Genomic DNA, 13,352 nt, shown 5'->3' on the forward strand with positions numbered 1-13,352 from the left:
CTATGAAATGGCTCGATGCAGAGGTAGATAGCGAGGACAGGGGAGAAATTGTTATACGGAAGATGCCACAGAAAATGGAGAACCTAAGACGTGAGGCTCAGAGCGAAGATAAGAGCTAGAGGGAGATGAAAGGACGGAAGACAGAAAAATAGAGCAGGAAAGCAAGAGAGATGGAAATCAGGGCCTGCGCTGTGTGTGTGTGTGTGTGTGTGTGTGTGTGAGAGAGAGAGAGAGAGAGAGAGAGAGAGAGAGAGAGAACTCTGAGTGCAGGCGCTGACTGCTTACACCATGTTAAGATGATCAATAATGCATTGGCGCACCACTGAAAACACTTGAAACAACAGGCTAAGTGTTCTTTTCCTGGCAAATGCAAAATAAAAGGATTGACTTCATAACGTATTAACCCCGCCGCCTTTCTACTCTCCCGCGACTCCGAACGGAAGAGACGAGGAAGAGGAGAGGGAGAACAATAACTACGAATTGATTAATTCGCCCGGCGCTCTCGCGGAATATGAATGTCCTGTCAGTGTTGCGGCAGCAATAGCATTTTTACATTACAAATGATGCTGAGAATACCGGAGAGAGAGAGGGACAGAGAAAGAGAGAGGGAGAGAGAAAGAGTCTGAAAAGAGATATGAAGAGGAGAGAGAGAAGAAAAATGGAAAGGGCGAGGAACTAGGGATGAAATTAATAAATGGCAGAGATGGCTCGGACTGAAACAACCAGGCAGAATAAGAGAGGGAGTGTGTGTGTGTGAGAGAGAGAGAGAGAGAGAGAGAGAGAGAGAGAGAAAGATGGAGAGAACAAAAAAGAGGGAAAGAGGACAGGAAAGGGAGGGCATAAGAAAAAGAGGGAGAGAAGAAGAGAGAGATATGGGCAGATAGAGAGAGCGAGAGAGAGAGAGAGAGGCAGATTTCAGTGCTGGGCCGGTGAATGGATACAGACGCGAGCTTTGCGGAGGAATGTCGCCTGTGACCTCGTGGCCAGATGTTCTCAGTCAGGCACAGCGAGCTCTCTCAAAACACAACACCCCGACTCCCAGGCTTCAAAGGACCACTCCTGCACTTCATTTCCAGTGCCTGCCTCTCTCTCTCCCTCTCTCCTTCCTTCCTTCCTCCTGCTTTTTCTCTTCCTCTCCCCCCCCCCCTCACTCCATCTCACAGGAAGCCCGGGTGGCCTTCCTCACAAAGACGGGGTCTCGGAGGGTGCTGCCCTAACACTAGGGGGTCAAGGCATCTGTTTGAGGACGGCTACTGTGATAGAATAACTGCCAAGCAGAGCCGTATGTGCGACCGCGCGCCTATCACACACACACACACACACACACACACACACACACACACACACACACACACACGCACAGGCATGCACTCAAACAGGTCACATACACGCTGACATCCTATTCAGTGTCACACAGCATGCGTATGACGCTCCTTGGCTGACCAGCAGAGAACACACGGCCCTGGACAGAACCCGATAGCCCCGTCATAAGTGAGCCCTGGTGCCTTTTTCCACATGCCATGTCAACGGCACAGCCAGGCTAAACAGATCAATGCGCTCGGGCTGACCGGCTGACGGACGGACATACGGACGGCCAGTCGGCCAGCGTTAAAAAAAAAACCAAGGCGAGCAATCTTAGCTCAGGGGACCACTGACCCTGTTAGCACCACTTCAAATCAGAATGAGAGAACGGAGGGAATGGAGATCATGACGGAGAGGAAAATGAAGAGAAGGACACAGAGAAAAACAAACAAACGGAGAGAGACGGAGGACAGAAGTGTTTGGGTTTTTTTCCTCTTACCTGTTTGTTGTATTTGTTGATGGTCTGAGTGCTGTACTCGGAGCAGTGGTCCGATCCCAGGGATATGTTATCTCCGGTGCCCACAAAGGTGTTGGCGGGGGGCAGATCCTGCACGGCTTGGTGCTTTTTGCCCGCCGTGGGCGACTGGGGGTGCAGCTGCACGGTGGGCAGGGGCGAGCTGGACTTGTAGTGGCGCGCCAGGTCGGGGCTCCCGGGACCCCCGTTGACCGAGCGGTAGCGGCCCATGCCGGGGCTGTCGGAGAGCTTCTCGTTGACGCCGTCGTAGCGCTGGCCGTTGGGCTTGGACGCCTCCACCGTCACGATGCTGCTGTAGAGCGGCTGCTTGGACTTCTTCTTGTTCTTGTCCTTCTTGGACTGCTTCTTGCCCTTGTCGTGCTGCTGCGGCGTGAAGAAGTCCTCGTGGTCCTTCTTGCCCGCCTCGTAGCCGTTCTTGCTCTTGGGGCGGCAGTAGCGCGCCATCACCACCACCAGGATGATGAGCACCACCGTCATGATGCCCGACACCACGCCGATGACGATGCTCAGCCGCTGCTTGCTCAGGTCGTAGTTGGGGTCGCCGGCGATGTCGGCGTTGAGCGGCGTGCCCAGGCTCCGCGCCACCAGGGCCTCCACCACCGAGGAGTTGGCCACGCTCTCGTTGACGAAGACGTGGACCAGCGTGGTGGTGCTCTGCGACGGCTGACCGCTGTCGTTGACCAGGACCACCAGCCGGTGGAGGCCGTAGTGCTTCTGCTCCAGCTTGCCCACCAGCGAGATGACCCCGGTGGCCCGGTCCATCTCGAACAGCTTGTACGGGTTGCCGCCGACGATGCTGAAGTTCAGGTCGGCGTTGGAGCCCGTGTCGGTGTCGGTGGCCACCACGGTGCGGACCACCGTCTGGACGGTGCTGGCCGGCGGCAGGAGCGTGTAGGTGTTGTTGAGCGGGAAGATGACCGCCGGAGGGTTGTCGTTCTCGTCCATCACGAAGAGCGAGACGGTGGCCGTGGCCGAGCGCGGCGGGTCTCCGCCGTCCACCGCCCGCACCCGGAACGAGTACTGCGTCTTCTGCTCGCGGTCGAAGGACACGGTGGAGAAGATGGTGCCCGTGTCGTTCTCGATGGAGAAGATCTCCTCCTCTTCCTCGATGTAGAGGCTCATCTGGGCGTTGGGGCCCTTGTCGGCGTCCATGACGGTCACCATCCCCACGGGGCTGTTGGGCTGCAGGTTCTCCTTGACGTAGAAGGTGAAGACGTCCTGCATGAACTTGGGGTCGTTGTCGTTCTTGTCGGCCACCAGGATGACCACGGTGGCGGAGCCCTGGAGGATGGGCATGCCCTTGTCCTTGGCCACCACCTTGAACTCGTAGCGCTCCGTCTGCTCGCGGTCCAGGATGGTGTTCACCTGGATGTCGCCGGTGTCGGCGTTGATGGAGAAGATGCCGTTGACCGAGTTGTCGAGCGAGTACGAGATCTCGGCGTTCTTGCCGCTGTCGGCGTCCGTGGCGCGCACGGTCGTCACCCGTTCGCCGGGGGCGTTGTTCTCGGGGAAGGACACCTCCACCGTGCCCTTGCCGAAGATGGGCGGGTTGTCGTTGGTGTCGCCCACCTTGACCAGGAGCGAGTTGTTGCTGGACAGGCTGGGGCTGCCCGAGTCCACCGCCACGATGACCACCGTGTACTCCTGCACGGCTTCGTAGTCCAGCGGCGCCGACGTGTGCAGGAAGTACTTCTTCTTGTTCATGTCGCCGTCGTTCTCGCTCGTCAGCTTCAGCTGGAAGGGAACGTCGCCCACCACCGTGCACGTCACAAATCCGTTCTGCTCCTGGTCTCGGTCTGACACTTGCACCAGTGCAATGGGTGTGTCCACCACCACGTCCTCGGCCACGTTGGCCACTCCATCACGCAGGTAGATGCGGCCAATCTTACGTATGTCAATATTTGGCACGTTGTCGTTCTCGTCTTTAATATTCAGGACAACGGTGGCCTTGTCTGTCTTGGGAGGCTGCCCGCGGTCGCGTGCCATCACGGTGAAACGCAGCTGGTTCACCTCCTCCCGGTCAATCCTGTGGAGCACGCTCAACCAGCCCGTGCTCTCATCCAGCCGGAGGAGCCTCCTGACGGACTCGGTGGCCGCGCCGAACACATACTCAATTTGCCCGTTCACACCGACATCGGCGTCCATGGCTTTTAATTGGAGGATGGGGGCGCCAGGGGAGCTGTTTTCCGGTAGGTCAGCCTCGTACACGCTCTTCTCAAAGCGCGGGCTGTTGTCGTTCACATCCGTAATCATCACTCTCAGAATAGCCTGTGAGGAGCGTGGCGGGTCGCCCCCATCTCTCACGCGCAGCGTCAGTTCATAGGAGTCCCGCTGCTCTCGATCCAGCGCGCCTTTAATGATAAGCTGCGGCTGTTTCTCGCCGTCAGTAGTGTCAGCGACTTGCAACTCAAAGAAGCTGTTCCGAGAGCTGTCATCAAACCGCCTCTTGCCGGAGTGAGAGTCCCCGTTGCTCCCTGAACTAGACCCCATTCGTCTCACAGAGTCGCCGCTGTCCTGAATGAGCTCATATCTCTCAATTCCATTCCTGCCGAAATCACGGTCGGTTGCCGTGGGCAAAAGATATAGCGTGCCAATTGGTCTGTTTTCTTCCACCGACAGAGTCAGAACAGGAGACGGGAAAGAAGGCGTGTTGTCGTTAATGTCCAGAATAATAACTTTCCCTTCAAACAAATCTAACCAGCTTTGCGCCGGTCCAATAACTGACACTTCAAAATCTATGAAACATTCATTCTCATCAAAAATCATCTGGCACTGTTGTAATTTCTCTCGGTCTATCCGCCTTTCGTTTGTACTAAGCTCCCCAGTAATGTTGTCGATTTTGAAGTATTCTGAGCCCGACTCCAGGGTGAAAGTAACCTCACCAGAGCCGGCTACAATGCCCAGGTCGGCGGCTACATTTCCTATTCGGATATCGGCGGGACCCTCCTCTGCCAAGCGGTAGCGGAGCACTTTCTTGGCGGCGGGCTGAGTCAGCAGCTGCAGGATGAGAATCGAGTAGCACAAATAGTCCACTGCACCAGTAGTCCTCATGATTCTCGGTAGTCGTTAACCTTGATTTTTTTATTCTGAAAAACAAAAATTGTGATTTTACACACAAAAAAAATCAGTTGAAGTGATAGATTCAGATGTGAAGCGTATACTCTGGTGTTTCAAGAGGCGTGTGGATTCATGGTCCAGATTGCATACACTGCTTCGCCCGCAATAGATCCCAGCCTCTGTCCAGATTTGCACCTCCTTCCCGCTACGACAGATTCCTCAGTCCCCTCTTCGAAGCTACGTCTCCCGCTAACAGGATGCGAACTGTCCGTTTTCCCCAGCCATATGTAACGAATTCGTTAGGGAGTTTGACACCGAAATAGCAATTCATCAAAAAATTACTGAGGCTCGTCCATCATTTCCACGTTTGGAAACATATCAGAATTATCTGCCGAGTTCGTTTTTCCTCCAATAATGAATCAACTAACACTCAAACAGTCATTGAAGGATGTGTACGCATAGGTGGGTTCATGACCATTTCAGTTCAATAATCCTTTTTATATTTTTCCTTGCAGACAATATTTCCAAAATTGGATTTTTAAAAAACAAAATGATTAAAATGAAATAATATAACGCACCAAACAGGCGCAAACGCTGAGAACTTTGCGGGGCTGTCCCTCTGCCGTTGCACCGTGCGGCGTCAGGTTAGACTCGAATACACTGTCCGATGCCCCGTGCAAACGCTTACAACTGCTCAGATTTTTCTTCCACCGACGACTTAACACATGCACACGTACGCTCCGTGCCTCGGAGTGCTCTCAGTTGGCGAGCAACGGAGAGAGAAAAGTCCGCAGCCCAGCACGATTTTAGTGATGCGGGATCAAAAACTGAAGAGTGACGAGTAAAAAAAAAGAATATTCTAAATGCACTGTAATCCAGTTAGATGACGCCTCGGAAAGATTCGTAAACATCCAGCGAGAGAAGATGATTTCCTCTGTCCCGCATTCTCCCGGTCGGTCCTCTGGTTCTCACGGCCGCTCCGATCCGCGCCTCACTCGCAACAGCAGCGCGTCTGTTCGCAGCCCCTATCTGCGCCACTGTGCGAGCAATTCACAAATGATATTGCAGTCTCCCTCTCTCTCCCTCTCCCTCTCTCTCTCCCTCTCTTTCTCACTCCCTCTCTCTCTCTCTCCACCCCCTCCGCTAGCTCCCCTATCTCAATGCGTGGTGAGAGGGCTGAACTTGATCGCTCAGTTTAAAGGGTAGTCGGGGAAGTATTTGTCAGAAGCAAGAAAGAGACATACACGGATACATTCTAACAAACGAAGATTGCTTCGTTGCTTCTTTGGTATTTCCAGTGTGGTCAGCGTTCAACCATGTACACTATCTAACGCAATTCTGCAAGTCGTCTCCTTTCCAAACTGAAGATTGGCGATACGGTCACGGGAGGATACATTCATGGATCGGACATTGTTTCATTTTCTTCATTAAATAGGCCAAGTGATTTATGGATGGTGTTGAAGTGAGTTAAACTGCTATAGTAGGCTATACAGGTTATATAGCCTACATCCGTGCGTATATACTGTCAGGCAAACAACTAAACTGATGACACGAAACTGTCTTGCCAGTTCACATTATTGAACGCACTCATGATATCAACTAATTAAAGAAAAGCAGTACAACTTCGATTCATATGTAAAGCGAGTTGGAGACTTGCATACAGTGATTTGAACACGTTGCGAATTGACTTTGTAGTACTCATGCGACTCTGTGGGAAATGCCCGTAGAGATTTGCACACTGTTCAGATGTCCCAGCCTTCATGCACGATAAGGGGTATTTCATTTTGGCAAGCTCCGACCATCTAAACGACAGGACGGAGCTTCATAGCCCTATGGTTTCTCAGTGGTTAAGAATATCAATGCGTGTGGTCGTCCGTCGTTGTCGACTTAAAATACATTGTATGCACGTTTTAGCAGGCGCCTTTTCAACAGCAAATATCTCGGAACAGCGAGGCAATGCTCGGGGACCACGGACAGCGCCACTGACAGACTGTCCAGTGTGCGAAATCGTTGAAAAGGGGAAGAAGGAGTGTGTGTACGTGCGCGCGCGCGTGTGTGTGTGTGTTTGTGTGAGAGAGTGTTTGTTTGAGCGTGCGTGCGTGCGTGCACATTTAAATACGCAGCTCTCACCACCGGCATGTGTGTCTGCGTGACCGGCAGACCAATTTTAGAAATCAAATGTTTGTTTGAAAAGACTCTAACTTCCATGCCCGACACTTCTGACGCCTATTACATCACCTCAGTCGCATAAACACGGACCATAAAACAGCTGATCTATGACCAATGTGCTACAGGCTTGATGAGGTAGCCCAGTCATTCGGATAAGGTCAAGAATCGAAGATACACTTAAACTCGAATAACACCCGAACGATTTCAAAAGATCAGAGCTTATAAAGCGTATTTAATGTTTGGAAGCTTGTATCCTAAGCATTTTCTTATTAGTGGGCGCCGACCGAGCTCCGATGACTGTGAAAAAAGGGGTCCGGTCCATACCAGCAGACAGTGGTGTTACAGTAGCGGGGTTTGGAAAGCTCCTTTGGCTGCGGCACTTTCCCCACTGCTGAGTATTCAATTCAGGCATTACACCAATCGTTGCTCTTGAGCGCCCTCTGTCGTTCGCTAATAATCATTGGTTCCTCCAGTCGAATTTAGGAATTTACATTAAGGGTTGGGTCTAGGCCTAAGACAGCCAGGTGAGGGGATGACTTCGTGTCGGCTGGATGTTGTGACAAGGTTCCTTTTGCAAATGAATTTGAACTTTCTAGCTTTTTAGAAAACTCTACATTTATGGTATTTGAGTAGTAACCTCACTTTGTAAATGGTTCCCAAACATTTTCCCCCATGCAGCTCCCTCCAGCACCAAATACTGCAAATTGCAAATATGGAAACAGCTCATTTCAGTTTAACCATTCCATGTTTAACATAGTTCATGTAATTGTAATGTTAGGCACATGTTCTACTTATTTGACAATAATTTGCCAAACAATTCCTCCAAACATATTCAATGTGTGAAAGTACAACATAGGCTGTAACATTCACCAAACACTGGTCTATAGTATTAGGAAACTAAAACAGAAATAGCCACACAGGTAGGCCTATATCAGCTTATTTCTGTTACACGATTGTAGCATGTATCTAGTAGGCTATGGAGATCGAATTTTAGACACACCATGGAATATTGGATGGACACCATGCAAAGGCTGCCAGTCAGCTGGGTTCACATTGAACATGCAGTAAAAGGTTGTGTTTAAATTATATTCCATATTCTATTTTGTTCTATTTTGCAAATCAAATCGGCATGGCTATCTTTGGGTCACAGATTTGCTTTGGTGATTGATCTTTGAGAGTATAACCTGTAATGAGTGTGCGCGGTAGAAGAGTGAACACAGGCGTCGTTAGAATATGGTTAATTGCACATGCGACACAACTCGTCTTTGAAGTGGTGGATGTTTTTCCTGCCGACCGTTCCCCAAAGCTTGTGCTATTTCTGAGCAGCGCTCAGCTCACAGGTGCCGAGACCGTGGGTAGCTTGATTCAATTAATTATGTCCCCGCATTGCTGGTACAGTACAGGCCTCCCCAGTGAGGGGCAAAGCGTCATTTCCATATCCTCGCCGCACATCCCGGGTCATCCATCACACTCAGGGGCGATTAGTCATCCGGGCAGCGGTAAATCTCATCGTTCGACGTCTCTCGCTGCGCTCAGACACCCCGAGCACGAATAATTTGCTTTTTCCTATAGTTCAAATGAAATTCAACGGCTCCGCTGCAAACGCGCTGCCACAAAATAGAACTGACCAATTACAGCACAGAGCTGAAAGATGTAGGCCTTTTAAAGGTATACTATGCAACATTTTTCAGTTAATCAATTCGTTCCATACTGTTATATATGGTTAAATGAGTCATTACCGGTCGAACAGTGTTTTTTTTGGCCGCTCTAGTGGTCTGTAGCGGTAAAACCACACTTGCAACTTCAGGAGACACCGGGCACGCACCCATGCTCTACTCCAGGAAGTGTCATGTAAAGTCTCATGAAAAGGCACGGCAGACTGACCGATTGAGGAGTTTTGTCAAATATACACGCTAAAGCTGTAGGGGAAGCTCTGCAGAGAAATATGCAAGCATAAAACGAGCGAAAATGAAAAGTGAAAGCGAAACCGGCGATGAAATCGCCAATCCTGCATAGTATACCTTTAATGAGGGCCCAAAACATCCAGCGGTCATCTTGTTGGTCACATTTGGTCGCACTGTTCACATGGAATCCATTTAGTACCAGTAAGAAAATAACATTTTTGCATTGAGGATGTTACCTGCATTAGGTCTGTCAGAATTATATGATATGATATGCCTTGATTCCTGAGATGATTTTCAAAGTCTTCATGATTTCAGAGGGCTTTGAAAACTGAACTCTTAGATATAATGAATGAATCCTTAACTCATTATAATTATGCAACGGTGTTAGTTTGGTGCTAGAAACAGTCGCCCCAATTTCCTGAGTCCTAGACCTAGAGGCACTTCCCCCCCTTGTACTTTCTCTCAACCTTTTGCAGCGGAAGGAACCTACCATATCTGCTGGGTTGAGTGCTTTTGCCTTTGGCAAGTCACGATGTCACACAGGATCAATTGAGAGATGGGTTCATTATATGTCACGACCTGTGAAGTAGCTGAGACTTCTGTGTATGGTATGTAGGAAGTGAGAGAGGACAACGTCTTTTCCTCCTATTTTTTTTTCACAATTTGGAGAGACAGTGTGGATGCGGCTCCAGATTGTATAACCATCTCCACAATGCCCTTAAGCGGCCAATCTTTTTGGTTCGGTTAGCTCCTCTCCCCCCGGGCACAAGCTCAAGAACACATGAGACTTCTGGCAGCCATTGCACTTCAAGCAATAATGTTTGGGCCCCAGATCACATTTTAGATCACATCATCTGAATGTATTGCCAATGAAGAGGGAATATAGGCTGGTGTTTACACATATCTAGAATGTGTGCATTTCATTATTTCAGTATGTTTTTCAACGTGATGAAAAATATGAACAGCACCATTGATTATATGAATAATGTTTAGGAACATAACCACAGATCAGACACTGCCAGAAGGCAAGTACATCATGTTTGGACTGTGTGTCTCTGTCCATGCAGAAGCAACTTCTATCAAGTGTTATGGCATATAAGTGGGAGTATGCATCTCTACAAAAACATCACATCATTAATCTAGAGAGGACTAATAAGATAAATTTGGAAGAAGGTTTGTGATTAAGCTTGGTGGACAAATATAAGGATTTTAAAGATTTGGTGAATTTGTTTAAAATAAAGTAACCACTGATACTCTGATACTGCTACACTGATATTCAGTAGCCTATAAAGTGGTCACAGATATAACTGATATTGATATTAAAAAATAAATGCCATAGCCTCATGTAACAGACAGAAAGAAACTGAGTTGTAGTCTCCTGTGTTTTAATACAGGGCTTAACCAGCCTATAATCCTATTCTGCAGGATACGAAGGAAGACCACCCACAGTGTTAGACGTCATGGCTTGATGACGACAAGTACATTTGATTATTTAAATGAGCCTGCAATGAAACACACATACGCATTTGCCCATATGATTGATGAGTCGAAGACTGATTCACTGACTTGTTCACCCTGCGTGCGGTTGCTGGACCGATACAGTAAAGTGGACCACATCTGCAACCACGTCGGTCACCCCAGCCGGTCAGAAAATCACTGTCCATCATGTGCGATAAGCAATTAGAATTGCTCAAGGGTCACGAGTCACGACATGGTGGAATATGTATAGGCTACGGATCAGACATACAAACCGTCTCCGTCGTTTGCATGCTGGTTTTTGGGTGAGTGTTTACGCCAGAGGAGCGGCAGTGTGTGGGTGTGCGCAGGTTGGTCAACGATTGAAGATGCATCTTAAGTTGCAGAGAATCGCGGACCTCCGTGGCCCGAGAGGGCTGAGGGCATCTCACGGCCGTGACTCTCTCCTCTCCCCCCCGAAAAACAAAACAACAGCGAGTCCAGTGCTGGCATGGAGACGCGATCGATATCCCTCTCATCTGCCCGAGAAGCCGGCCGCGCCGTCCATCTGCAACAGGGAGCGGAATTCAAAATAGCCTCCCCTCTGCCTCCAAACGAGCCTTTATGTGAGGGTCAGCCTGGAAATGGATATAGATCTATAGAGTTTAAAAAAGAGAATCCTATACCCAGAGCCCTCTCATTAGCACAAGGCATGTAGGCTACTGTACTGTAGCGCTTCAGATCAAGATCAACATAGTCCACAGCCTCTTGCAGGGCATTAGCCATCACTCCTGCTGCAGCTTCCTGCCGATAGGGGCACCGTCGCCAGGCATCAGCCTCTGCCAGCCGCCTCTGGTGCTGGGGGAGAGGGGGCTCCTGGTGCTGGGGGAGAGGGGGGCTCCTCCGCGCCATGCCGCGCCACATCCCACACAAGGGCTCTCCGGGGCCTCCTTCCAGTAATTGAGAGCAGAGAGGCGCAGCGGCAGTGCTTGTGGTTCCATTAGAGGGTGTCTACGGGTTTGTTTGTTTTTTTTCCGAGCGAGCTGCACAATTCCTATAGCAGGGGCCCGGCCAAATGAGCTGTGTGGCCCCCGGACGTGATAAAAAAGAGAGGAAGTTGGGGATGAAACAGGTGAACGATGGCTGATGCGTGAGGTTAGTAGCCAATCAAATGACTCCACATACCCCATTCACCACTGGTGGGAAAACAAACTGTGTGTGTGTGTGTGTATGTGCGCATGCGCGTGCGCGTGCGTGTGTATGTATGTGTGTATGTATGTGTATGGGTGTTGCTTTGCTAGCAAAAAGCACATTAGAAACAGAGGCTGTACCTGTAAGTCTGTAAGATGAAAAACATCACAGAGTTTGCCTCACACAACACACAACACCATTGTGTGAGTACAGTGGCTGAGTGGAGTGATGATAAAGCTCTTGAGAAGAACACACTGAAAACAGATCAGATGAAAGCAGTCGTAGGGACACTGCAAGACACTCATCCACACTGAAAAACTCTAGCAGGTGTCTCGAGAGTATTGATTGATGACCTGTCGTCTTGGAAACATCATGTTGAATTTGTTTGGAAAAGGTCTTTCTCTGCCATCTTAGATCTCCTGGAGTGAACAGACAAGTACTTCTTTTGTTTTTACAGTATGTTTGACTTCTGAGCATGTTATGGTATTGTAGCATCACATTGTACTAGAGTCTGTCCACTACAAAGTCTAACCGTCCCCTTCAAAAATCTGCTCAAAGGTTGAAGGCCAACTGTTCCAGAACTTCTATCAGCCTACCATAAAAATACAGTATAATGAGGCTAACAATGTTCTCTCTAATAGTCTCTAATTCTAACCGTGTTGTTTTGTTACCATCACACTGCAGATATGGGGTCTCACTAGTTCATAGGATCAGACACACAACATGCTATCTACATTATCTATCTATCTATCTATCTATCTATCTATCTACTACACCCAAGAGAAAAAAACAGGTTTTTTCCATTGCTGGGAAAATGGGACACACAACTCTCACTGTCACAGACAACAAGGCAACAAAAATAGTCCAGCAAATAGAGACAGGAATGGGCTAAAGACATTCCAGAATGCAACAGGTGAAGATGGGGGAGGGGGCATCAGGGCTTTACAGACACACAGGGTTGAAGAAATCAATGGCACGTCATGTGACCGCCTGGCAGGAACACCACAAATGGAGTGACACGGAAAGAAAAAACAAGTTAAAAGCAGGAAAATGGCCGCTTGGTGAATTAGTACCTGTGGCCACAGAGATTCACTGCCCGTTCAGTTGCCCAGAGAACTTCCCATCACAGGCAAGCAGCACGCCAACAGTCAGGTGTTGACTGAAGGCCCATTTATGGCCCCCTTTTGTGTGAAAGTCTGAAAGACTTCCACTTTAGCAATGTTTCCAGAAATCTGTGCAGAACGACCACAGAGTGTGAAAAGAAGACTCTATCTGTATCCTTAATTTCTCGTCGAGAATAAATGAGCTTTTAGTCGACACCCCAGTCTCTCAAACAAGATATATCTGTCTTTTTCAAGAACTAATCAGTTGTGTCAGTTAAGTATTTTATTTCTATAGCATTAAATATGTCTTCTATGTGTAAGATGGGAAAAACACAATTCTGACTAACTATAAGTGGCATGTAGAAGCATAAGTATCTTCTGTAGCCATTAGTAAATGTCAGATTGTAAGTAAATATAAATCTGTGAAACTCCCATGCACTACACTAATCCTTTCAGTAGAGGCCATGGATCACTTGTGTGAGTGTGTTTTCGTGTGTGTGTGTGTGTGTGTGTGTGTGTGTGTGTGTGTGTCTGTGTGTGTGTGTGTGTGTTCCCAATCTGCCGGCGGTAGGAACGGCGTCTCTGTGAAATCAGGGGGCGTACTGGGGAGACGCTAATGTGCTACTTTCACACCAG

The 13,352-nt window shown here is 49.0% G+C and overlaps 1 protein-coding gene across 3 annotated transcripts in view; it reads right to left on the reverse strand.

The window, feature by feature from the left end:
* Positions 1–5,932, reverse strand: part of pcdh7b (protocadherin 7b) — a 101,639-nt gene extending 95,707 nt beyond the window's left edge. For all 3 annotated transcript variants that reach the window (XM_062515904.1, XM_062515903.1, XM_062515905.1), the window contains exon 1: positions 1,802–5,932. In XM_062515904.1, the coding sequence (XP_062371888.1) occupies positions 1,802–4,888 (3,087 nt within the window). In that variant the 5' untranslated portion in view covers positions 4,889–5,932. The remainder of the gene's footprint in view (positions 1–1,801) is intronic.
* Between the last annotated feature and the right edge of the window lie 7,420 nt (positions 5,933–13,352).

This window comes from Sardina pilchardus, chromosome 16, assembly GCF_963854185.1.
Source record: "Sardina pilchardus chromosome 16, fSarPil1.1, whole genome shotgun sequence".
Classification (NCBI taxonomy): Eukaryota; Metazoa; Chordata; class Actinopteri; order Clupeiformes; family Clupeidae; genus Sardina; species Sardina pilchardus.